The sequence below is a fragment of the Crocodylus siamensis genome, chromosome 6 (genome assembly GCF_052110815.1).
Source record: "Crocodylus siamensis isolate JL-2025a chromosome 6, ASM5211081v1, whole genome shotgun sequence".
NCBI lineage: Eukaryota > Metazoa > Chordata > Crocodylia > Crocodylidae > Crocodylus > Crocodylus siamensis.
In genome coordinates this window covers 36,673,454-36,700,781 of record NC_143400.1, presented here as the reverse complement: position 1 = coordinate 36,700,781, position 27,328 = coordinate 36,673,454, and the positions used below count along the sequence as shown (strand labels likewise).

At 44.2% G+C, this 27,328-nt stretch overlaps 1 protein-coding gene across 1 annotated transcript in view; it reads right to left on the bottom strand.

Annotated features, from left to right (window-relative positions):
- Positions 1-1,058: 1,058 nt before the first annotated feature.
- KCNU1 (potassium calcium-activated channel subfamily U member 1) overlaps positions 1,059-27,328 on the bottom strand; it is a 72,108-nt gene continuing 45,838 nt past the window's right edge. Inside the window, 8 exon segments of the mRNA XM_090053910.1 lie at positions 1,059-1,123; positions 2,336-2,448; positions 3,299-3,411; positions 4,764-4,958; positions 10,284-10,426; positions 15,193-15,270; positions 23,630-23,807; positions 24,327-24,551. Of these exon segments, the coding sequence (XP_089910036.1) occupies positions 1,059-1,123; positions 2,336-2,448; positions 3,299-3,411; positions 4,764-4,958; positions 10,284-10,426; positions 15,193-15,270; positions 23,630-23,807; positions 24,327-24,551 (1,110 nt within the window).

Genomic DNA, 27,328 nt, shown 5'->3' with positions numbered 1-27,328 from the left:
TTGGTTGTCTTGTGTTTTTAGATAACAAGAGCAACCATTGATAATGTTTGATGATGAGCCTTAGGTCTCTGCTTCCATATTCCAAGGGAACGCAGCTCCCTTTCGCTTCTGCTTTCTCTCTATCAGCCACCAATGTGGTTTGTGGCATGTAAGATCTTGGACTGCATGCTGACAGAAGAGCTGTAGTGTAGCGGCTCCCATATCCTTCAGGGTTACATGCAGGATCCAGTGTATGAGTTTGTAGCTGCAACTGGTGTTTCTTGGGCAGGGTAGAATCCCATCAAGAAAGCAGCCTACCTCTTGGCCCACACAGATCTAGAAAGGGCTGGCAAAAGGAAAGCATACTTCCTTATGGTATTTTGGTTTCTCTAAGAAGAGTTCAACCATCAATCTTTGCAATGCATCCTGAATCGAAAATGCGGAATTAGTTTGCTCCAAGGGAGAGAAGTCCAAGGCAACAAGTCTGAGATCTTACACTAAACCCCCAAAACTTCCCCAGAACCCAAATCCAGGGAGGCGCCAGTCAAGCCTCAGTCTAAGTACTTGTCTTCATCACCATCATTCATATTATTGTAACACTTACATATTCATTGTCCTAGGCAGTGCACACATGGTACGAGAGTCACAACCCAAGAGCCAGGCACCTAAATCCTGAGAGGATGGGTCGTTTCCTCACTTTATAGAGGGGGAGCTGAGAGACTGACCCATGAAATGACTTGCTCAAGGTCACATGCAAGCTTGTGGCAGAACTGGGAATTGAGGCCAGATTGCCCAGTCCTCATTCAGCAACCTCCTCCTTGATGATAGTGCAAGTTCAGATCTGCCTGATCCCCAGGCGAAAAAAGTCTGCTGCATTATTTAAGTGAAGACTTGTTTTCCCCTTTAAAATAGAAAAAGGACCAGGACCTTCTTCCTGAGCTTCAGGGATCTGTTAATTGGCTCCCCAGTAAAATTACAGAGAATCAGCTGCCTGATAATGATTGTAAATGACAGAGACTATCAGGTTTACCTTGTGATGTCCCTAGGGAGCTTGCAGTTAGTTTAGTCTGAACTCTGCGTCAGCTGTTCGGGTTCCTTTCTTCTCGGCATGCGGTGGCTGGACTCAAGCTGCAGTCTTTCAAACCTAATTAGTGTTAGGGGAAGAAGAAGGGGGGGAAAAAAAAAGAAAGAAAACCTTCCTCCTCCTTTCCTCTACTGACTTTGTAATGTTTGCAGTGTAAGGACAGGGCCTGATTTATGGTGCAAGTTCATTTTGGGTTTTTATGTAGCATACCAATGTCTTCCGTTGTGCTTGCAAGAAACGCACAGCTTAGTGTGCCAGTCTTTGAACTGCATTGTTCTTTCGTCTTCTGCATAGTAAAGAAGCACTCATTTCCTTAGATCTATTAGAGTTTGTATGTTTATAATAAAATAGGATATAGTTAATTCCACACATTGCTCAGCTGAGAGCTGGAAACCTTCCAAGCACAGAGCAGACTTTCTTCTAGCCATGGTAGGGGGTGTTGTCAATACAGTTAGTCAACAATGCTTTCAAGTCTTGAAATTTCAGTAATTTTTCAATGGTAAGACATCCCTCTCTCATCCCCCCAAAAAAGAGAAGGCAAAATTCCCTCTAAACATTTTAACTGTAGAGCTGCTTGCCAGGTTAAATTGTTAACTTTCAATTTAAAAAAATCATGTTCTGATGGTTTAGATTTTGAAACAATTTGGGAATGTTTTGATTTCAAGTCCCCATCTCCTTCCCAATTTTTTCTCTGCAATTAATAGTGTATCAGTCCCTCTGGGTCCAATCCTATATCACTGATATCAAAAAGAGTTTTACCACTGACTTACAGGTCCAGATCTTCACACTCATCTTACACAGTGGGGACAGACAGCAGTACTTTCCTGGATTTCCTCTGTGTCCTTAGCTCTGGCTAGGGATGGAAACTCTCACCTGCCTTAGCTTTTCTGTGATACCATGAGTGCCCCGATAACTACAGGGAAGCATCTGTCCACTTGTCACTTGCAAGACAATAATATTGGTGAGATATTTTTAAAGGCACATGAGAAGCCAGGGGGCCAGTGACAAGGGAGTTAGAGTGAGATGTGTATGCCTAAGTCCCCCAAAGTCCCTTGAGAATCTCAAACTTTGTGCCTATGTAGCTGGCTTGTGTCAATATTTATATATTGCAAATTGCCTCTTACATCCATAAGAAATAGCTACCAGGAAACATCATTCTGGAGTCCTAGTAACCAACACATTCTGCTTTATTTGCAGAGAAAGCTCATGCATTCACTTCCATCTCAGCCCGGGAGTAGTCTGTTGGGCTTGGCTGCTTGCTTGGGGGCAGACCCTCTGTCCAGTCAGACAGGCAACTGGTTGTTGAGATGTTGAATGGGACAACACAAAAGAGCAGATCTGTAGGCAACATCTTGAAATTGTTCGGAGGCCGAGCAATCACACACCTGAAAAAACACCAGAAAATAAGAACCTAAACATTTTGTTGGGTCCCTTGTTTAAGGGACACACAAGATGGCAAAGGAATGGCAATTTTTTGCAAGGTTTAAGTGCACACGAGAAAATACTTTGAACAATTAGAGGGTGTGTATTATAAGATACCATTTATAGGACCTGGGTTCACTAACCATTGGAACAGATCACATTTTTTTTCACTGCTTGGAGTCTTTAAATCTAAGGACTTAGTGTCTAAGAGTTTTGCTCCAGTTCAACCACAAGTTCTCAAGCTATTGCAAGAATCAGAAAGCGGAAAAGGTCAGGTGTGTTTATTTGTAAAAAAAAATATGAAATGCATGGACACAGGCAACAGCACTAACAGTACCCCACAGGCTCTTTTCTAAGGACCATGGTTCACATGAAAGACCCATTAAAAGAACTTACATCAGTTGTAACCACCACCGGAGTTAGGCACTTCAAACACTCCCTTTTCAGGAGCTATCCCAAGCAATAGCAAGGATGCTCATCATGATTTAACCTTGGGAAGGGGTCTGGGATATCAGTAAGTGTGGTCAGTGAGTTTTCAGGGAGGCATGTTGCTGGACTGGCAGGGGATGCTCACATTTGAGGTTAAAGTACAATTATAGTTGTAGGTCAAGATGAAGGGGTTATGACAGAGCCTTGTAGAGGTTCCACCTGTAACTTGGGTGGGAGAAGCTTGCTGAACAGCCACCTGCCATGGGCATGCTTTTACTCTTCCATTTGCAGGAGTGCTTCAAAATTTACTGCACCTCCTTGTCCGCAACTAAAAAAAAAAAATGCACTATGAATATTATTGATGTACATAAGTTTTATCTGAACTATACTCCCCTGTTCTTGTACGGATTAGGCTCTTCTATGAGACGGTAGAGGCCAAAGCAAAGGATTCCAAACAAATCTAATGCTTTGCAGAAAACATCTCCGAAACAGCCCTCCTGCAATTATACAACAACAAAAAACCCAACCAAATTTAGAGGCAATAGGCTCCTTTGCAACCCACTAGTGAGATTGCTCAAGAAGTACTTTTGAACTGTCATGATTTAGTATTTGTCTGATGGTAACACATAGGTGTTCCACTTATGGACCAAGAACCCACCGTTTTTGGCATTTTACAAGCTAAGGTCAAAGAGCTTGAGGAGCTAAGAGGCAAGTTAATATGAAGTAAGGATACCTGACACTTGTAGCCATTTGCAGAAAACCATTTCAGGCACAGATTCAGATCCAGTGTAAGGACTTTGCATTTTATACTGATCAGATCAGCTTACATCTCCACTAGTGTGCATGTCAGTGATTGTGTTTCACAATCAGCAGCCAGTAAAAAGGCAAAGCCAAAAAAATTAGGCTGTCAGTCAGCAAAAGCACTGAAAGTTGATCATGGGTTATGTACTCTGGGACTTGCAGGGAGCCAGAACTTCAATATGGGATTAAAAGAGCCAGCACCTCTGCTAGGGAACAAGTGGCTCCAGGGATATGTGGGCACACTGCTATATCCGTATTACGCTTCCAAAGTGTTTTATAAAAAAGGAAGGAAGTTTCAGTGCATACAAGACAATGTGGGATCAGTCACCACTGCTCAGTTAAGGACTATGTATGGGCAAGGTCCCACAAATACCTGAATTTCATTCATTCCCATGCTTCATCCAGCTGTATTGTTTGCTTTGGTGACTCCATAAGTTATTGATTTTTTTTTTCACGGGGTGGAAATAAATGGCACTTTTTGCAGCGTATTGCCATGTAACCGTCAAGCCAGCCTACACCAGCATGCAATATCACTTCAGAGCAAGTGGCGTAACACGAGGGTCTGAAGCAGTAGGGCATTATGCCCTGCGATACCAGTGTGATCCAAGTCAAGGGTATTTTGCATTTTAGTGACATCTGGGGTTGTCACTGGGTAAGCTGGCCAGTTTGCCGATAGCCGAAGAGCTGACCCATTGTTGCCAGCTGATGATAGAAGTTGGCATTAGACTGTCAAGGCAGAGAGGAGCTATTGACTGGCTGCACTTAGTAATAATTTCCCTAGTCAATGTGAGCCCATGAGATCTCTTATCCCATGAAACTTTCAGGTATAGGACCCATAACACAAAGATTAGGCTGATAACACTCACTGCTGACTGATCTTACCCACTGATGGAACAGTAACATGTGGCCTGGCTATGCTCTCAACATGCAATAAGTTAAGTGGGACTCTAGTGACTTTAGGGGAATTACTCCTGGCTTACACCAATGTTAGTGAGATAAGAACCCATCCTATAAAACACAGCTCTACAAACACTATGATATAACTCACCGGGGAAACTGCTGCAAGTCCCTTCCACAGTGGCAAAAGAGCCAGCTTGCACCTCACCCTAGGTGCGACATATGATATGCTGTTGTCACTGGCACTCAGTTCATTCTTCTCTGCAAGCTGCTCCTCCAGCTCTGGGCTTGTCCCACCCGTCACCAGGGTCTGGAGTAAAGCTAAGACATGGTGGTTACAGTAGGTCTGGAAAGAAAAGGGCATGCACAAGTAAGAAAATCTGCAGGTGAAGAGGCGCCTGCAAAAGTCAATTCACGCAATCTGAAAAGGAACCATGGGGTCACAACTATGGCACTTACTGAAGCTAGGGAGGGTCTCTCTGCAATGCATGCTTCAATTCTGTGACTACAATTGGTTACCCACAAAAACATTGCAATTGCAACACAGATATATTCTCAAATGTTGTTCTATATTTTCCTATACATCAGAAGTACATCAGAAACGGACATTTCTCACAGATTTTATTTACACAAAATAACTGTTTTTTTCATTTAAAAATTTTCTGACAGCACGTTTTTGACCATCTCTACCTTTGTCCATCCCAGCTCTAAGGGGTTCATGTAATAGGGTTTCTATTACTTTCCTCAGAAGCCTTTGGGCATGTCTATACATGCTATTGATTCAAAGTAGCCTTACTGGGCAGTAAGCCCACAGGGGAGCACATCTATACATGCTCCCTCTTGGAAGCAGATTTGCTCCCAATGGGAACAGCCTGGTACAGGGCTGCTCCTGCCTGGCTCTGCCCCTCCTGCAGCAGCTGGGGGGAGCTTCAGGCTCTACTCCTCCCCCTCCCCTCACCCCCATCAGGGGCTGGCAAGGGGTATGGAGTGGTTCTGATGGGCACAGGGCCAGAATAGCTCTGCCAGCTGAAGTGGCAACTGTATCCTGGTCCTGTGCACATCTGGACACACAGCTGTCAGCAAGCCCTCTGCTGGACATGGGGTTTACCGGGAGCTGTCCAGGGTATGAAGCAGCTGTGGGCAAGCCTTCTGCCAGCCACGGGGCACAGGGCTGGTAGGCAGCTGCCCTGCTTGGCATGGAGCTGACTGGTCTGGGGAGGACAGGAGGAGATCTGGGAATCCAGCCCTCCCTGTCCCTTGCAGCAGCCAGCTCTGTACTGCATAGAGCTGGCTGCTCTGGGGAGTAAGCAGGGACTGGGAATCTCCATGCTGGGTGGAGCTGGCTGCTCTAGGGAATGAGTTGGGTCTGGGAATCCAGCCTTCGCCTGTCCCCCCACAGCAACTAGCTCTGTGCAGCATGGAGCTGGATTTCCAGCCCCCACTCACTCCCCAGAGCAGCCAGTTCTGCATGGGGAGCAGGAACAGGGGGCAGAGAGCTCTCCACTCCTTGCCCTGATCAGTTCCCAGCTCCTGGAGGGAACCAGGAAGATGAGCAGCACCAGAACCATGGACAGAGAGCTCCCTGTCCCCTGGGGCTCCCTGCTCGCTAGGCTGACCAGGAGCAAATTTGCTCCCAGCCAGCATCCTCACATTTTACAGAGCAGTATCTACTGCACAGTTAGGTTACTACCTGTATTTATAGGTAGTCACTAAATGCACAGTAGACTAATTTACTGCACAGTAAATGTGAGCATGTGTAGATGGTGATGCTTTACTGTGCAGTAGACTAATTTATTGTGCAGTAAAATGCCTCATGTAGACACACCCTTTGTTTGTTACTAGATGCCATTTGGGACTTTGAAAATCTCCTCCTGTAAGTCTCTTCTCGTCAGTCTAGTAGGCTACACCACTTTTTCTCAAACGGAGCCAGTCTTTTTTGTCACTCAGTTTTATCCTTCCACTCTAGTTATGCCTCCTTATACTATCCTAAACAACCTTGCTTCCTCTTTGCTGTCCAGCAACTGCAAATAAATCTAATTACTGTAGTACACTGTAAAGGCCTCAGTTGGCCTCTGGGCAGACCAATAGTGAGTGACAGCTTCTGCCCCAAATTGCTTATCACCTAAATGGACAGGCCAGACACAGGGTGGGATGGGAAACAGAGGCATTAAAACATGGAGGACCTTGCCCTGGGTCATGCAGCAGGCCAGTGGCAAAGAATGGATGACAGCAAGTGCCTTAGTATGGTAGCTATGTTTTTTTTAAGCTCTGCAGTGTTTTAGACTTGAGTTATTTCCTTTGAAAGGAGACCCATGAAGCTGGAATTGCCCCAGAGGTCTTAAAATATCTCCCAAGACTGGCATTATACTGCATTCAATGAGTCTGTAGTCCAATCTGTGTAAGATACAGGAGGCCTGATTCTACCCCGTCCTGCACTTCTGTTGTTATTTGATGAGTAATGAGGGCATGAAAAAGGCTTACAAATGAGAATGGTAGCATTGGACACCTATTCTGCACAACTGTCAGGTGGTACAAGCAATTCAAGCAAGAAGCTGGAGTTTGCTACAGGAACTATTAAGCACACCCTAAAACATTAAAAAGACAAAGGTAGAAGAAAAGTGACTGAAACTTTTGCAACCCCCAGGAAAAAAATGCTTGTCGTTTAAGTTCAAGTTTGTTGCAAAGACATTAAGATTTTTCTTATTTTTATCCCAGCTTGTTCCTTCTATTCATACTCTCAATGCTTCTGCTGACTTATTTCCATTCTTCCTTTAAAGCTCATTTTCCATAGAGAACCACCTTGTGGAATCTGTCACCTGCATTCTCATGAGGAAAGAAACTAAACAAGCTGTAGAGAAGGAATGGTGTTACTAAATCCAAGCTAAACTTAAATCTGCTTAAGAACATATGACCACGTTGTCGGGCAAAAGGGTATAATGCTGTTAGAGTAATTCTCAGCCTTTTAAAGCAAGGCGCTATAGTCCGGTGTTATCCAGAAGTGATACTGCTCCAGGGGAATCTGCACTTTACATATTTAACTGAAGCATGCTGAGCTCTTTAACATATCATTGCTGTACTTTTTGACATCAAAAGGATTGTATTTCCATACTTGGGTGAATTAATAGGATTTGCGTGTCACCCTCATTCTGTACTTTCGTTGCCGAGTTATACTGCAGAAGTTTGAAAGAGAAAAAACAACTAGAAATGTCTAAGAGTGTGTGTGTGTGTGTATGCATGTGTAGGCAAGATTTCAATGCATATTAAATAGGTCTCCAAGATCACTTTAAAGGAGCCAGGTTCTTACAATGTACAGGAGAAATATTACCAGCTTTGCTATGTGTTATTCAGTTACTGCTTGAAGAATAGGAGATTCCCCTGGACACCACCGCACACACAACGGACCAGTCTGTGAATCCCCATACTTCTACAGCTGTGCCAGTAAAGCCCACTGACTTCATGTTGAGAGATGTGTCTTTGGAAAACTCAAGTGGAAGCGTGGAGCACGTGAAAATCTGGCCCCTTTGTGACTTGCTCCTGACCAAGCCAAAAATGCAAGACAGGACCCAAATTCAGTCCCAGGCTCTATTTCAAGACCACAGGACTGTTTTGTCCTTCTGTTTGCATTGTCTCTTTTCTGCCTAGAGAAACACTGAGAATCAGACTAGAATAAGAGCTGATTCTGCTTATGACTTCCAAGTAAGCTATATAGTATTTTCCAGAACATACAGCAACTGCTTTTGCACCACACCAGCATCTCTATCACCATCTTTTCCTAGTTACAGGATAAGACTGGCTCTGAGGTAACCTCAGGAAACACAGGGATATTCAGTAGATCCTAATAATGATCAGAAAGCTGAAATGATATTTTATGGCTGAACTCCTTCTTCTTTTCTTTATTCTCCTTCACTAGTCTTATTTTGCCAGTCTCCCTCCAGACAGTGCAGCTGCTACACAATATCTTGTCTCTTTTCCTCCTTCCCCATACTTACGGACTAGCTAACATCTAACCAAAAGTGCTCTAAAAGCTGAGCTGAGAGTTCATCATTCCTCGACAGACCTGGGATCTTAAGTCTGAGTGAAATTTTATCCTTTAAGACAAGTCATGCTACATCTCAAGTTACTTTTACAGTTGACACTAGCAGTCATTAATTACAGTCAGGCTGATTGACATATCAGTGACTAGCAGCAATATAATACTTTCCCTAACACTGAAGCCTTCTCAGGAAAGCGTAACTGGACTTGACACTCTTATTTCGGACTGCTTATCCCTTTGAGAGATTTGTTTTGTATTTATTCAATTCCTGTAAAAAACTGCCACCCAAGCAGTATCCCCTTACACCTGAATCCAGAGCAAATCACATGGAACTTGACTGCAGCATGGATGGTGGTGGGGGAGGAGAAAAGGGGCACAGCCCAGTTAAGAAAGAAGGGCAGCCAGTTTGGGAGTTGCAAGCTTATATGAATTGAGCTGCTGACTTCCTGCCAAAATGCTGGCTCAACTGCCCTACGCTTTCCATCACTGGTGTCACTCACTCCTGACAGCAACCTGAAGCTGTGGGGGAGGGAAATGCCATTATTTTGTCTCTGCTTTCCTTGCATTTTCAATGCAATGTGCCAGGTTAAATCCACCCTTAATAGCTCAGATGATTTACAGGGACATCATCTATAATTTATGTCAGTTAAAGACTTGTTCATTTGAGAGGTTCCTAATCTGATGTGGCCTGCAAACTTTTGGACCACCTAGGGTCTGTCATCATGGCAAAACGTATAGTTTTGGCTGCATATCTTATAGAAAACACACCGTCAGCTTGAAATAAATTCCTCTGAAGTCAATGGAATGACTCCTATTGAGTTCAATAGGTTTCACATCACACTTTAGGTGAATTTTAGTATTATTGCTGGACTAACTGCCTGGAGAATGAGTTTTTCTGTTTGCGCCCCTGCCATCAGTTAGATCAGGGGGGTGGTAGTAGAAATTTCTCTTGTACCACATCTTACCACTGCATCTCAAACCATCCTTGGAGGAGCTCCCAGCTACACAAAGGAGCCAGACGTTTGACTCTCTACAGTCTGTTTGGTCTTTGGCATCATTAACAGAACCTCCAACAAGGGGGCCAAACTGGTGTCATATGTAATGGTGGTTGGAGTGCATATCATTTTCTCACATGGATAGATTAATTCTGACTGCATCATGCTACAAAAACCAGATCTCACTGATTATAAATATCTTTTACAGCATGCAAACATTCTTAGGGGGAAAACAAAAACGACATCTTATAAAGTAACTCCAGATGTTCTATCTATATAACATACATCGTGACAGAGAAGTGAGGGTACATGTAACTTTATGCACTGCATAAGATATATCTGAGAAATGACGACTCTCTAAATTCCCTCCAGCCTGTGGAGCTCACTATCACAAGACATTGCTTAGGTCAAGAGTTTAGTGAGTTGCAAAAAAGGGTAGCTGCTTAGAGAGATGGCACTCAAGGGATAAGCCAGTCTCTAAATTAGCCCACTTTTTCTGTGGTTTCTTGCTCTGTGGTGTGGTGCGGCTCATGATGGCTGCTGGTAGAAAAAGCATGCTAGACTGGCATTGTGTTTGGCCCTTGATGGTTGCAGTCCCTCTACAGAGGGTATGATATAGGAGGTAGGCGAGGTATCTACTTACAGTGGACAGAAGAGAATCCAAAAAACTATCTGAGAAGATAGCTCCACTGGAAAAAGGGGTGGAGAGATGCAGCTCCTGCTCTGGGATCTGAGACCCGCTGCTTCCAGCACTCTGATCAATAAAGTGGGCATTTGACGTGGATTCTGCAGAACAAAATGGCAGGGACGTGAGGCCAATGAAGTACTCCATCTTGTCCACCCTCGCCAGCCAACACAGTTGCAGGAGAAATCCTCATAGAAGGCAGGGTAGATGTGCACCTTACAGACTAACCAAAGTCAATATCCTCATAGTTACAAATGACATTGCTTTAACTTTCTTTTGTGTTCAGTGAACTGTCTCCGTGCATCCAAGCAGAGGGCACCTGCTGTGCCACTGAATGTACTAGGTATGTCCTAGTATTGCTGCGTTGCTAGGGAGGATGTTGATGAATGACAGCAACACAGCTGGAGAGGCACAGAGTGAGCAAAGGAATTAAGATTAAGAACCCATTTTTTTCTGTTAAAAAAGCACATGTAACCCTTCTTTGATTAATGATTAATTTATTTCATGTCCCCCAGGGCTAAGAAACATTTGAACAGATAATCTGTAAAGCAGGTGACTAAAGCTGTCCAGGTCTGTGTTGCTATTAATGGGTCCAGGTGCTCCATCCAGAAGTGGATTCTGTATGAAGACATTTCCCAAGCTAAGGTCTTGGTTCAATCAGATTCATAGCTGGTAGAAATCAACATTTCTCTATTACATGTCTCTTAAGAGTCTGCATAGAAAAACCATGGGCTTCCAGGAATGGGCTGAAATAAGGCAACAGATTTGGGTGGTTTTTTTTCCTTCACATTCTTCCTCTCTCCCTGGGGGAAGAGGGGCAGGCAGCGTCAGGTTATTTAGCTATTTCTCTCCATGGACTGAGGAATTTCTAGCAGTCCTTATTCCAGAGGCACATCCACTCCTAATATGTCTATCAACTACAGCAGAGCAAATCACACACTGTGAAATGCACTGGAAATACCAGATGGACTCGTCAGCAGTAAATGCAATGGCCTTTAGCTCAGCCTGCAGTGAGGTGGCTGGATTTAGCTGTTCCCTTTCCTGGCTGCCATCTCATCTCCCCATCACTCAGTAGTCTCTTGGGGGCCTAAAGGCAATGGCACAATTCTCCATACGCTGGAAGAGCTGCCTCCCTCCCAGTAGCTATACCAATATACAGCCCCTTTATGGATGCCTGGTGTCTGTATTTGTTCCACTAAACCTGTGTATCTGTCTATCATGCCTCATTACTTCAAAATGTACCAGGAGATGGCCCCTCAGGGCCCATGCAGCTTCGTGCTTCACTGACATATCATTCATTATGAGCACCCAGTATCTATGGCGTAGCTATGGCAGATGTCAGCCAAGCCTGGTAGCACCAATTTAGGCGAGCTATCGTATTGCTGGTGAAAATCCCAAGGAAATGGCTTGGCTGCTTCCGATATACATGACTGGAGCCCTTGGAGGGCTCTTTTCATCATGGAGATTAGCTCCAGCGATACCTTGCTGTCTCTATGGGGGACTGGGGTCCTCAGGGACTTCCTCTCATAAGAGGCAATTGAAGAACTGCAAGGAACTCTTTAGTATTCACAGATATATTGAGGAAGCTCTTAGGGGCTAAACTATTTGGAGTCCCATTATGCTAGGTACCATACAGACATATAATAAATGTCATCCCTTGCCCCACCACTAAATAATTAGTCTAAGAAAAGACAATGAATAAAATCCTGATCAGAAATGAGCCATAGAGGGACCTGCTCCAGCAAACCACTTATTCATGACCCAACTTCAAGCATGTGAGGATTTCTCTAATTGGCCTGGGACTAAATCATATGATTAAACATAAAAGTTTTGTTAAAACAGGGTCTGTGCAAAGGACTGCTAACAAGCTTAAGGCACCTATACACAAGCAGTGAGGCTGCTCTGATGTGCCATGAATGCAGCATGTTGGAGGAGACTTGGCTAATCATCTCATGTATCAGCATCCCTGCTACTATTCTGAAGTGCAGGGATGCTGATGCATATGATGCTCCAGGTGCTTTAATTAGAGCAGCTCTCAGAGGCGCTGTAATTAAAGCGTGCTTCCCTCCCTCCCCACACACACCTGGACCACGTGTATAAACACTCATAGTGCAGACAAAATTCTCTCTAGGCTAAATGGTCATTGTTGGGGAGGACAGGGGTTAAGTGAAGAGAATGGGTTTGAGTGTTAAAATGACACATCGCTGTCACCTGATTTCTCTGAGTACCGATAACTTGGAAATGGTTCCACAGATTAAATTTATGGCATGACAATTCCCAGAGCTTCCAGTCTCTGTGACCATCCCTTTGTTCTGTGCATGTACAACACCCCATCCTGCTCAGGGGTGCTGAAGGCCAATTACAGTGTAAATAATAAATGAGAAGAAAATAACCATAGCTGCTGTGCCAGCCCTTCAACCAAGGGGACACTCTGACTCCTGAATTTTCCAAAATCGTGCTCTGATATTCTCTTGTGCTAGGGCTTGTGCTTTTATTTTTCTTGGCTCCCAGCATCTCAGGGATTTTTGATCCAGCTGCTGTGGCCTAGCCTTGCTGAGGCAAGGATGTACAGTCAAGCTAACTTCTTGAGACAAGCACTGGACCAAGGGCATGCTTCCCCATAGTTCTGGGGAAGGATCTGCTCTTGTACAACAACAGTATTTTGGAGGGGGCAGCGCCATCCTGAGAAGTGATTCAGAGGCCTGTTAGTAATGAGCTGCTAAAAAGAAATTAATTTAAAAATGAAGCTTCACAGGTCTGCATAATCCAACAGGCCTATTTGATGTATAAGGTTAACATGGGACTGACACTGGTGGAGCAACAGCTAGCCCCCTTGTTATGGGGGGTGGTGCTATTGGGTATATGTCAACTGATTTCAGGGGGCAACCAAAATGAAAATGGGGATGGAAGTGAGGTTACAGGTTCAAAGCAAGTGCTCCAAGGAGGGATGCACAATTAGCATAATGTGGGCCTAAACTTAACAAGGATCTCTTCAGCCTGGGAAAAAAGCTGGAAATTTCATAACAGTTGTCATGTTTTCTGCTGCTTCCCAGCATCTGCAGAGAGTTAAGACGTGAGAAGGCACTGCCAGGCCCTGATGGCATGAACAGCCAACAGGCTGTCAATCTGAGACTGTAAAGAAGGAAGGCCTGTGCCTATGGCACTGGGCTGGACCCCAGGAGTTTTGGATTCAGTTTCTGATTCTGCCCTAGACTCTGTGCGATTCTGGCAAGTCATATGATCACTCTGTGCTTCAGATTTCCCCTTCTAAGATGCAGTGGCAGTAAGGTATCCCTGCAGCACAGGAGCACTGGAAGGAAAAGTTAATTAGTGTAAGTGAAGTTTGGTAATAATATATCATGGTGATGAAGAGCATTGAGGTGGGTGGAATGTTTGGCTAGTAACTTGACCTTGGGGCAGGTCTGATGAGGATGATTTTTCTGTGGAAGAAGGCACAGTTGCACTTTTCACTCCTACTCATACCATTTCAATTAGCTCAGCTGGAGAGAATCTCTTAATAGAAATTCTGTTGTTATTTTTTTTCCAGGATTCTTCATTAAGTGTTAGTCTAATGCAGTAGCTGCCAGGGCAGAATTAATACCATGACACCCTCCCCTGCCACTTTCTGATATTTTACTTCCTGCCCCAGCTGGAACTGGGAAGCACAGAGGGACAGTGAGGGAAGAGAAACAAGAAATGTTTTAATGCTTTTCCAAACCTCAAAAGCAAGCAAAACACACTGCTTATTTAAAACATTTCAGCTGTCCCTACTCCAATGCAGGACAATCCTCAGAGGTCATCGGACAACTGTACGAGAAGGAAGGTTGTAAATCCTAGCTCACCTATGACTATGTTCCAAGAAGTGTCCCTGGGTTTGCTCTGTTCACGTGGCATTTTAAAGCATTGTGTCAAACCAAATAGTGTCTGAGTGACTCAGGGTCCAGTCATAATGCCTAGCAACGTGCTACGCTAATTTGATGCGTACTTTCTTGTGTCAGCACTCTAACTGGAACTAAACATCCGTGTCCCCCGAGACCAACAGCTAAGGCATACCACGCCAGTGTGATGCTGACTGCTATGTTACTAGTAATCAGTTAATCAGTGCACATGTTCCTAATTAACGGCTTTAGTATGTAATCACCAGGGGATGAAGACAAAAACAAAAACAGTCAAGAGTAGCATGAAAGAGCTCCATGGATTGCATTTGTTATGAATGCTGTCTAGAGTGGCTGAACAATGTGGGGCAATGAGAACACAGGTCCACTCATGACTATTGGTGTAGAAGTCACTAGTCTAAAAGTAAAACACTTGGCACTCTTGATCGATCTATCTGGTGATGGGGAGATAGGAACCCCATCACCAGAGTGTGTGAACCCCTCACTAACGTCCCAAATGATCTTGCACACAAAACAGCCCTGATGGCTAGCTCTTTGGAAGACGGACTGTCCTCTTGTTGCATATCTGGAAGAGCCCTTGGGTGCTACTGGAATACAAATTACTAGGAAGGAAATGCGACCAGTCACCTTTTTGGGAAATCATAGCTTGCCCAAACTCCCCAGGGAATTAAATCTCCCGAGTCCCACTGCAGCAGCAAAGCCATAAGGATGGTCTTTCACTCCTAAATGGACTCTTTAGTGGTTTGCAGCACACTGGGACCAGGTACTACTTTGTTATTTTTATTCTCCTGATAAACCATCCCAGCTCCCTCAAAGCCACTGAATTAACATCTAAGCCAAACCTTTTAGTCTCCCTTGGACATACAACGCTTGTCACTTTCTGCCTGTGAATTCTAAAGAGGGCCCGAGGTATATAAATAATGCAGCCCGCATATTGCTTCTGCGAAATTTGTTCCCAAAGAATAACTTACTCAGCTCTGTGATGATGGGGATCCTTTTATAATATAGCGCTGATTGATTCTCCAATGTTCTCACTCTGCCAACTGCCTCTGCAGAAACAGTCAATAACAACATGGGGAGAGAAGAGAGAGAGGTAAAAAGAGGGGTTGGGAGGAATGGTTCAGAGACTGACAAGTGCAGTAAAGCACTTACCTAGGCCTAAAATAAAGTCACTGTCATGCAAAAAATAAATAAATAAATCCCAAAGCATTCCCTATATGGGGAAAGTTTCTTGCTTTCATTTGCTTTTCCAAGGTGCATTTTATTCACTCAGAGCTTCAAAGGATTAAAAAAGAAAAGCTCTCCTGGGAGCCGCTTATTGACATCATAACTAAAATATAATTACCCTCTGTGGAGCAGCGGTGCTGGTAATAGTGTTGTTAGGCACAAAGCCCCCAATAAGCCAATTTGCACTTGGAGGGTTTTTTCTTTTCCCTTCAAGGAGACTGTAAATAAATGGATGGGACATGCACAGCAAAAGTGAAGGGAAAAGCAATGGTCCTGTGTTTTGGAGCTCCACACACCTGCCTGGAAGCTAGTGGTTTAAGAGAGACCCACTAAAGCTACCCAGAGAACATGATCCTTTTGCAATACACAGACTGGGTGATTTAAGGAAATGGCTCCAGTGTCCTTGTCCCCACTGTGGCAAGCTCCAGGAGGTTCCTAAAGGTTTAATGCCTGGGGGTTATGGATGAGGGTTTGAAGGGGTGATTTGGGGTGACTTCTTGGGGAAATGCATGCCTGGGAATGGGACTTGACCCACAAAGTCCCTTCCAGTCCTATGTGTCTAAGATTTATGCAAGTATAAGTGGCAGGAGGGTCAGGTCCCCCCCCTTTTTTTTTTCCCAGGACAGTTGTCAGTCATGGCTCTATTTTCTGTATTTCTCTTCCCTGGTTTGGATAGATGCTGATTCTGTTCTGCTGCCTCATTCATCTATATAAATACCTTGCTGCTCATCACAGTAGTATCTGAAGAACTGACTACTAAAGGGACTGCTCATCACCCAAGATATTATGCAGGGTAAAGGCTGCAGAATCCACGATAGCAAAAGCTCTTTACTTGTTGGAAGGTCCTCTTCAGAGTCAGAAAGAGGACAGTGGGAAATGGATCACATCCATAATGGATCCTGTGCCAAGCGACTGAACAATGAAGGATGACAATGAAAGAGGGATTCACTGGTAAAATGCAATGAGTCCTTTCTCTATGCAGATCCTCAGATGGGCCACTGTTGTGATCCACTGTGACAACTCTTCTGTTCCTAGGGTTGGGGCAATGGGATTGCTAAAAAAAACACTTGAAATGTGGGGCATACAAACAACAGCTCAGAAAGCTCTTCCCAGGCATATTCTGGCATCTCAGAACATCTGCCGAGGAGATTGACAGAATGCCTGAAAATGAATTATTGTCTTTATTCTGCCTTTCCCGGTACTGTAGTGGCTGATTTGAATGTCTGTCAGATCATTGCCTGGATACATTTTCCTTATGTCAATATTTTTGCTACAACACAGTACACAGCACTGTACCTGAAATCTTACACACTGGCAGGGTGCTATTACAAAAGATTACTTAATTGTAGATTACTACTGTACATTTGAATTTCAGTAGCATATTAAGTTGTCAGACTTAATTACCGTTATATGTTTAGATTATGCCACAGATTATTTAGTTCAGTACCTAGGTTTGCCAACCTGTTTGCTCTGTGACATGACAGGGTGATAATTACAGCATTACTGGAAAACCTAAAATTTTCCATGGGAAAGACTAGAAGTCCTTGGCATTGATGCTGACCCTAGTAAATGCTCATTCTTGTGGGTGTAAGTAATGTTTACCTCTGTGTGGGTCTGTTTCTCTCAAAGCTTTCTAATTCAGTACCCCTTGGGACAGGTAATGTGTGGAAGGAGTCTGGTAGGTTTGGATGGAAACTATAGGAAATGCTCATAATGAAATCCAAAACTACAAGAAACGTGACTGATTCAGCATTCGTTACAACTTCCAAATTCAGACCATGGTTGCTGCAACATTCAGCAGAGTTTCTGGGCCATTTGGGGAAACCTAGGTCACATCAAAATAAAGATAAATGCATATGCTTTCCCAATGCTATGAAAATGAAAAGACTAGCTTTCTCTACAGCTTCAAAAGTTTCGTAGTAGGACAAGGGATCCACAGAGTGGCTGAACATCAAGTCGGGTCACTGACTGGCCCATCTGGACTGGCAAATGCTGCACAAAATTGAACGAGCTTGAAGTATCTTTTCCTTTTCAATCACACTTATGTCTTAACAACCTTGATAAGGAGGTATTTTTAAATGTTCCCCTTATGCACAAGCAGCTTTCAGGATGTTAAGCTGCAGGAAGCCTTTCAAAATCTATACTCTCCCCTATTGTCCCAGCTCAACTGTTCCTGCCAATCAATCTTTTCCTACTCTTGCTCCCTAAAATGGACCTGCATCATGCTAGGGAAAAAATCTCTCTCAGTTATAGGTCCCTGGATAGGACCCTCTAAAAGGTCTTGCATTTGAGGAAGGCTGCAATCCTAGTTTTTACAAGTAGAATAATTTGGGCTGCTTATAGCATCTCATAGAGTTGATTCAGTTTTTGTTATCATTGGTATTGTCTGCAGGCCTCTTCCTGGACCCTATAAGCAGCTAAGCACTTTCTGTACTAGGAGGAAGGAAGAAAGGGTTCGACTTGTGTAGCTGCACTAGTACAAGCCCGGACTGTTAATGGACTGCTTCAGTGTAAGACAAGAGACTTTTGTTGGTGCAATTTTCTCCAATAAGGTGCCATACCAGGTTTCAGCATTACAAAGTGATTTCTATCAGGACAGAAAAGGTAAAAGCTCTTACAGGACAACAGTAGGTGCTCTGGCTCCCCGCCCCAGTAAATACGCCAATGGCTTCCTATAATACCTCCATGGCTTCTAAGCCTTCCAGAAGAGAGAAACAGATGATGGGAGATATTTGGGGTGTGTAGCTACACAAGCAAAGATATAGCTATGTTAATACAATTTTCCCTAGGCTAGGCAAACACATAGGAAGCGGAGTGTACCTATCAAGGTCTAGCCAGGTGGGGGTTGTAGGACCAGCCGTGACACCCCTTGAGGGTGCCTTGCTCCAGCTCTACAGTGCCTTCCCCTTCTCACTCATCTGCCATATGCCTTGATGCATGTGTTTGATTGAAAGGGGGGCTGTCTAAGGGTCCTGGAGTGAGCCCCCATTCTTCTCAGTTCTGCCCCTCAGGCTAAGTGGGTCCTTTTGACTTGGCTCTGTGCCCCGGAGGGCACCTGCAACCTTACTGGCTATTACATGGGCTCTGTCCTCCCCAGCACCCACGGCCATGCCGCACAGAGTTACTGTATGATAAATTCCTGCCTCGGTCTTCTCAGCCTCCACCCCTTTCCTCTGGCTGCAAGCTTCCAGGTCTGGGCTCAGAGATTTGGATCCAGCTATCAGCCCTGACAGTCATTAGTATCTCTGGGTGCTGAGCTCCCAGCCCCGGTTTCACCCTTCTTGGACTGGCCCCCTGGTCCTTCCTGGGACACTAGGGCCCTGGCCCTGGTTCTCACCTCTCTAGGCTGTGAGCCTCTGGCCCCAGTCCCATCCTTCTCAAGCTGAACCTCTTGGACTGGTCTGGCTTTCACCCTTGCTAGGCTCCAGCCACTTTCTCCTAGCTTCAGTCCTCTGGCTAAGCCTGTTCTGTGCCTTGATCCCCTAGCTCGGCTCAAGACACTCCCATGCCCCAGGCACTATCAGGACCTCTGCCTTCCCCCAGTAGTTCCAAACCCAAACCAAACTAAAACCAAGTTAAAACAAAAAGCAAAACCTTAAGCGCTCTGGCTATAACTAAACCTCTAGCCTCCTGGCTATACACCAAAACTCCTACCCAGCCATGAGCCTTAGTCTGCCGCTAGACCTCAGCCCCTTCACTTGCTGTCTTCAAGAACAGCATGCTCACAGTCCCTCTCTCAGCAACAGGCATCCCTCTTTAACCTCTGAAACCAGACCGACTGCCCTGGCCATGGCCCTGATCTCCCCAAGCCCTGCCCCTTTCCAGTAGGGTGACTCCACAGGGCTGACCAGCGGTACCCTGTAATTAGGCTTACCAACTGGTCTCTGTAGCAGCCTACCTGTAGCAGTGCCTTTTCTCCCCCGCAGGACTCCAGCCTACAGTCCTACTGCAGAGCAGCTGGCACTGCCATAGGTTTCCTACTGCTCACGTGGGCATTGTCCTATTGTCAGCGCCCTATTTCCCCGGGCCAGCTCTCCTGCAGTTTCTCCCTTGCAGTCTTCCCCCACCTGGGTCTCTCCCTGGGCTCTTTCTCCCATAAAGTAAGAGAAAGCCTTGGTCTTGCATAGGTCTCATGTCTATTATATTGCTTCTACTTGCTTCATATCGGATCACACCCTAAGGGGATAGACAAATGATCCCTTTCCCTTTTGTATCTGGACCCGCTGTTCACTTCAGGAGGTCTCTTTAGCTGCTGGCAGGTATCAGTTTTCACCTGGAAGTAGTCCCATCCGCTGGAATCACCCGAGACAACATTAGCAGGGCGGCGCATAACAGAACTTTAGTGCAGGAAGAGACTTGAACCCTTCCAGTGCTGTAGTTCATGCTCCCACTGGGAGAGTGCCAGTAGAGAAAGACCAATGAATCAAAACCTGTACTTAATGTCAGATTTTCAAAAGTTAAGTAGGCAAATGGATGCCTAATGGGTTTGAAAACATTCCTAAGCAACTTGGCTACCAAACTCCCATTGAAATGAATGAGGATTAGGCATCTAACTTGCTCTGCATGTTGTGAAAATACCATTAGGTGTTCAATCTTTAGGTGCCTAGAAACCTTTGAAAATCTGGTCCTTAGGTAGTCCTGTAGACAGCACTAAGGTATTCCTAGGAACAGGAGTTTCTCACTGAGGACAGCTGGCCATTTTGGTTTCTTTCCATATGGTTACAGAAAAAAAAAAAATCAAAAGAAGAAAAAGTTACCAACACCTTTCAACAGTGTTGCCTGCCTTTAGCCACAGAAGCCTTTTATGAACCATGCCTTTTTTTTAGATGGACTTCTGTAAAATAATCAAGAGGGCTCTAGTAGTCAAAGCAGCATGGAGCCTAGTTCCCCTTTTATCACCTTCATCCATAACCTGGGGGCTAACCATGTCACTTCTCCATTCCCTAACACTATCTGCAAAAGAGCATAATAGTCATTGCCTACCTCCCAGGGGCACCTGGCTGTAAAATCCCTTGAGAGCTTCAGAGGATAGTTTCCACAAGTGAGTAAATATGGCCTTCATCTTACAACTCAATCCATAGGGACCACCTGCTACATGAAATCTTGGCCCTATGCATCTAAATAATTACAGCAGCAAGGAAGAAAATTGGCTTGGTATTTTAACAATACATCTAATGATCCTAGAAAGGAAAGATGGCTAATTTTTACACAGAGGGTGAATCACTAACAGATTTAATGGCTGGCTTGGGGAGAAAAAGAAGCTAGTGTCTTATCCTTATTTTGTAAATGCATCTTCATTTATTGATGATAATATCCTGTAAGTGAATACTGCATTTCTGTCTCCAGAAAACACTGTAAATCTGAGGCATGGCCTTAATTGAGTAGCCAAAGATTTATTATATTGGGATTGTAGTCACTTTACGGATCCAGAACTCAGTAAAAATAGAGTTAGACAATAGGTGCCTTGTAAATATCTAAGAGTGAGATATGTAAAATAGATACAAATTGGGTTTTGGTTTGGGAGTACAACACTCAGGCAGAAAGTCAATGCCGTTCGGGTACATGGTGATGGAATCTCTCTCCTCTTATTTAAATCACTTCTAGGAATAACCAATCAAAGTAACAGGCAATAACAATGAGAATAGCTTACATTTCCATAGTACCTATCACTGAAAGATCTGGAAGCAGAAAGCAGTCTTTAACCGATTTGGCTTCATAATCAGCCTGAGAGATAATGGTTATTACGAAGTTATACACTGGAAGACAGAATTAGGTCTAAGCCTCTTTGTGCCTTTGGGCAGTAACCATGGCCATTCTATGACCCCCCAGCTCAATCCCTCTGCCTCTTCCCCAGATGCAGGGATCAAACCCTGATTCTCCAGGCCTGGCTCTTAACTGCTGGACCACCCTTTTCTTCCCCCGTCCCTTAAGCCTGAAATAAATCCAATGAGTCATGGCTTCTAATCAGCCCTACTTTAACCAGTAGACAAGCTTCTTTCAGAGCAGAAACAGAATTGAGACCTCTGTCCTTCACTTCTCTGCTCTAGTAACTACACTGCACTGCTTCTTTTTAATACTGGAGGGTGGGACAATGATACATTTCTTCTTGATGTTCTTCACGGTGGGCTTGCTGCTCTCATCCTGGGACAGAACCTTAACTGAGCATTTCCACCACCTGCGAATAAAATTTTACCCTGTTCCTCTTGGTCAGTTTCTTGGGTGACGTGTGTGTTGCCACATGCGCCATTTCTGGCTCGTTATCTCATCACTTGTCCATCTCTCAAGGAAATTCGTGGAAAAAAAATGTGCGTTTAAGAAAGGACAGACCAAAACCAGGAAAAAGAAAATCCGGTCCATTCCTAGTTCTGCCCTTGACATGCTGTCCAACCACTGGCAAGTCACTTGACCTCTCTAGGTACGTCTACAAGATGCAACGCTGGAGCCTGTGCTAACTCTGAATAGCCTAGTATGTCCACACAGAAGAGTGCAGTGCCATGCAGAGATAAGGCCCTGGAACAAGTATAGATACACTGGCATGGCTCTTTGGGCTAATTAGCTCCTGGGAAGCAGAGCTAAAAAGCCTTGACACAGTACCGTACCCATATATCTATTCTGCTTCTAGTTCAAGATAAAGTTGTGCCTCAGTTTACCCAGCTGCAAGATGCCGATAAAATCCACATGCCAGGGAGAACCCATTAATATTTCTAAAGGGTTCTGAGATTGATCTCATGAAAGGAACTAGAGATAACAGGTCAGACCATCTTGAGTCTGCCCTGTTGGAGTAGGATGGAAGAAGACTGGTCACGTCCTTTTCCATTTCCTCTGCTGATGCTTCCCGTATCACAAATCTGAGTAACACCTGCAAAAACGTGAGGGTGATCAAAGTACTGATGGATAGGAAAGAATAACCCTTCTCTTGCAGATCTATGTTTGAGTCCATCTGTCTCCATACAGATGTATAAAAATCTATGTACAGCATCTATATTTGTCATTACAGATTAAAATATAGAGATAATATACACATACATTATCTATATCCATCTCCACTGACCCAAGATCAACATGTAGATCTACATCTATATATCTTTATATACATGTATAATAGATAAATCAATGAGAGCATTCTACTATTTCCATTTCATGAACCCCTTCCTTCAATATTCCTGACTATTCACTTCTTTCCTCTTCTGTAATCTGATATTGATATTATTTTGTCATATTATTTTTAAAAATCTTGTCTCTGCCTTACTCTAATCTTTTCTTTGGAATAGCCATTGTTTTAAAAGCCTTGTGAATGATAATAAAGTATGGGGAAAACACTTAGGAGAGCCATCTATTTTTCAGCCCATGCTCAGTTAATTAATACTTTTCCATTCCCGAGAGGAGGACAAATCTTGGCTCCTTTGCCAAATTAAGGGAGCAAGAGATGCAATAAATATTCTGCTGGACTAGAGTTGTTTTGCTTTCATGGCAATTCTGTGCTACAACCTCTACATATCTGGAAGCAGCAGTGCCCACCCTCCCAACCCCTATGGGCAAACATAAAAAATTATTTTTTGTGTTGAAGGTTAGAGAGTGTGCAATACAGCTTCCATTGAATGCTACCCTTTAGCTCATAAAAGTGGCATTAGTGAAGCTTCTTCATCAGTAATAACAAAAGCCCCCACTGCCCTCATCCCACAGCGGCAGAAGCCCCAAGTGTTGCACAGCATTTATAGGAGCTAGTGGTATATTTACTTTTGGGAGGGACAGAGCAAGGATCAGAATAGTGATGAATGATGGGGCAATGTCCAGAGGTCAGAAAAGGGTGGGAAGAGAAAGCAAGTTAGAGGGAGAGAGGGCACCGCCTAGTCTGCATGATATTTTGCAAATGGCCTCAGCTGTGTGTCTCTTTAGTGTACTCCAGTCACTTTAGGACTCCTAGATCCACCGTGTCCTATCTCATCGGTTAGATGAATGCCAGCCTGAACTACAAGCATCATGGATAGGGCAGGGGAATATTTTAGCCATTCATTCAAAACCTAAGGCTATTTCTGGTTTGTTCTCTACAAGGTTTTAGCCAGAAATAAATTAAATTTTTCCTCTCCCAATGCTGCTGCTACAGAGAGGAACTGAGGTCATTTTAATTTCCCATGCTTTATCACACCAAGAGACTCATCTACATAACTAAGATGCTTTTACCTTCAGAGACTGTGCTGCACTTAAACTGCATGGCTCGGATGTTAAGTGTGGCCAGGATGCTTTCTGTGTCTACCAGGATTGGACTAGTGGATGACTTGGAGCTATAGGACAGGATAGCACACATGGCGCAGTGTCTTATGTTAACAGCCTTCAGGTCAGCACAGGAAAGAGCACTACCCTGGAAAACAGTATAGGTTAGTTTACTAGGGGTAGGAGAGTCCAAGCAGACTGAATGACACAGGGCTCTCAAGGATGGCTTCAGAGGAACAAACATTTTGGAAACATCTCCAAAGTTCCTTTAATCAATTTAAAGTTGAGAAGCAGAGAAGAGGAAAAAAAACCAAACCCAGCTTTGAACTTCTCTTGCAAAATTTATGGTGCAGTCTCTTGACACAACTGCGGGAAACCAAAGCATGCAGATGTACCTCTGAATTAAACCAAACTTTGAAGAAATTAATTTGGGGGCTCAGAATCAAGATCAAAGCAAAGAACCAATTCAGTCTCTGCTGGATGAATGGATTCAACCATCCCTGCTCAGAATACAGCAGTTGCAGAAGGCATCTCCCCTGAAGGAAACAAATGCCCATCCACATATTGACATTCCCCAGGGCTGTTCAATGTTAAACGCATTCAAGTTTAAAAACAGCGTGTGTAAAAGGAGTGAAAGAGGGAAATGATTGAAGAGAAAAATTCCTACCTGGAACAACCACAGCTTTGGGAAATTCTGGATAAATCCCCATTCTCTTTTCAGGTACTCCAGAGACCCGACAAAGACGATGTCTCTCAGCTCCTCATAAGTGAAGTTGCTAGCTCGTAAAGGCATCACAAAGTCCCGCAAACCAATGAGTGTTGTGTTGGCATCCCCAAAGACACATACCACAATGTGATCATGCAGGTCTGAGGTGGCTTCCTTCTTTGGATTCTAAATTAAAGCAGAACAGGTTGGGTGTTTTTTGGGTTTTTTTTAACGTTAGGGAGAAGTGGAACATTTCCCTAATGTGTAACATCCGTGGGCTAGAATTAGACTGCCTATTAACTGAAGCCATTGGAATCCAAACTCATTCCATTTAATTGCCACGGTCTCAAGCACTACCTGGCAGAGTAGTGGTTCAACTCCCAGAAGCATTTTCCAAACTCTTCAATCATCTGACACGTACAAAGCAACCACCAGCGAGTGTTGTGTATATGAGTCTGTAAGGTGAGCCCTTGTAACAAGGTTGAGGAGATGTGCATGGACATAAGAAAGACAAGGACACATTTTTTAAGGACTGACAGTTCACATTAGTGTTGTGGTCACAAGCCCTTTCCTCTATCGCATGTTGCCCTCACCACATATGTAAAATGTGAGTTCAACTCTGTGTATATGCAGCAAATGTTATGAAGCTTGCAACTTCCGTTCAGCAAACAGGAAGTGATTGCTTTCAACAAGTGAGCATTTCCCACGTGCCGAGCTGAATCTGTTCCTCTTTGGGGCCTAGACTGAACCTCTGGATTTTAAAGAGAGAAAGATGGTGGATTTAAAACTGTGATCATCTTGTTCTAAAGCACAGTGAAGTGTTGGCAACATAGGGCATAACCCAGCTGAACACCTCTGATTTCTCCAGAAGAGGCCAATAAGGCACTCACATGCTAATTAATGTGCTATTTGCATTGGTTCAATAGTATACTTTTTCTTGTTTTCAGCACTGGGGCCTACCGAGCTGGGCAAGGCACAAATGCACAAGGAAACAGAGTTAGTCATTGACCCAAGAAGTATGCTGTCTAATTTAAATTGCAAGGAGCAGGGGAAAGGCAGAGCATGTGGCAGGCCAGTAGGGGGGGTCTCCTGCGCTGAGCCACCCACCTCACTGCGCCCGATCACCTTCCAGGCTCCGGGTGCCTCCCCCTGGGGTTGCCTCACGTCTAGCTGACCCCCTTCCTGAAGCACATCTGCTAGCCTGGGGGTAACGCTGCCACCACCCAGCGTCTGGAATGATCCCAGCTCTGAGACCCTTGGGAAACACAGGCCTAGTAGCCCTTGAGGGTACTCGAGCCACTTCAAGAACATGGGGTGCTTCTCTCAGCCTGAGGCACAAACAGTGGTCTCCCTTAGTCAGCCAAACCAAGGGGACCCCAAGGCATTATCTAGATCCACTCCCAACGAGTCTCCCATGCTAAGTACAAGGAAGAACTGTATTGCTTACAAGAAGTAAATTTGGAATAGGGTACAGGGTAGAGCAATATCAAAGAAATCCCATGGAGCAAACAGTGTGGCTGGGTAGGCTTTGATCACACATCTGAGTTACTGCAAGCTATAGATCTAGTTAGATCTCAGGTACCTTACCCACGAGTATCATCCAGAGGCAGGTGGAGGTTCCCTCTGGAGGTAGGCACTTCATTGATTATGAGTTTCAAGAGAGCAAGTTTCAGATGGTCCAGTTTCTCTCTCTGAGTTCTTTTACCATGGCTACTGCCCCTCTTCCTGGGCAGTCCTTAACTTCTATAGACCTTATGACTTCATTTACCTGGTCCAATGGAAACCAGCACCTGTTGGCTGCCAGCCAACCTATTTGAAAGGCAGCACTGGTTACTGGGTAGACTGGCAGGGTCTCTAGCCCCTTTCCAGTCAGGTTGGCATTGCTTAGAACGACAGGGAGTGTAAGCCCCTCGCTCAGCTATGTGATGCCAGTCATGTAGGTAGAGGGAGCAGGTTTCCCTCCTCCCTCAGGAACATATCCAACTCAGGTTACTTAAAGGGATGGGATGTCTGCCCTCAGCAGGGACCATGTTAACCAAATTGTCACAGAGTAGAGTTTCTGGGGAGAGACAGAGGTGGCATTCTGCCCCAGAGCAATCAAGCTATTGAATTTTTCTTCTTTTCTGACCCAAAGCAGATGCTGATTTTGCATTTCTGAGCGTCTGATGTCATGTTTCCTTGTGACATGCAGGACAATTACCTGCTTCATCCCACCTGCATGGCAAGATGCTTTGCAAGAAAATGTTAGTTAAGGAGAGTTAAAGGACCGGTATGTGGCTTTGGTTCACATTAGCCAATCAGTGAAAAGTACAAGGTGTGTGTACACATTAGCCAATCAAGAACTGTCAAATTAGTAAGTCCTTGCAATATTCTTTCCCCAACGGGTTTTCTTCCAAGAGAAACAAAAGCCTGTCAGGGAAACTATCCTGATGAGAGATTAGAATCATAACGAAATTAAATGATCCTCTCTAACTAATTAGATTAGTTTAAATTGAATAATGAAACCTTTAGCTGTATTTAATGTAACAGGCCTTAAGTCCAGCAAATAGTCTGCTGGATGGAACTAAACAATTAAAAACACAATCTATTTTATAGTGTTTTTATTGGAACAATTGGAAAAACGATTACTTTTAGAACCTGCAGATGGCAACATGGAATTGCTAGATTGCTAATAATAAGTGAGCAGCAGGGAAAAGGCGAACCATTTTGGAGAAACTAAATGTTGACTTGAATCTTAGTCCCAAAATAGAGCTAAGACCTGGAACATTTGGCATTTTTCATTTTTTCTTTCTTTTTGTAACACTACCTCCTTGACCAAGACAGGAAGCTGGAATACCAGGAAGGAAGCTATTCTTACAATGGCAGTCTACCTCTGTATAGAGCACCAAGAAAGGACCTAGATACTTCTTAACTTTGGCTTGAGCCCTTACAACAGTACAGCATAGATCTTCTGCTCACCCTCT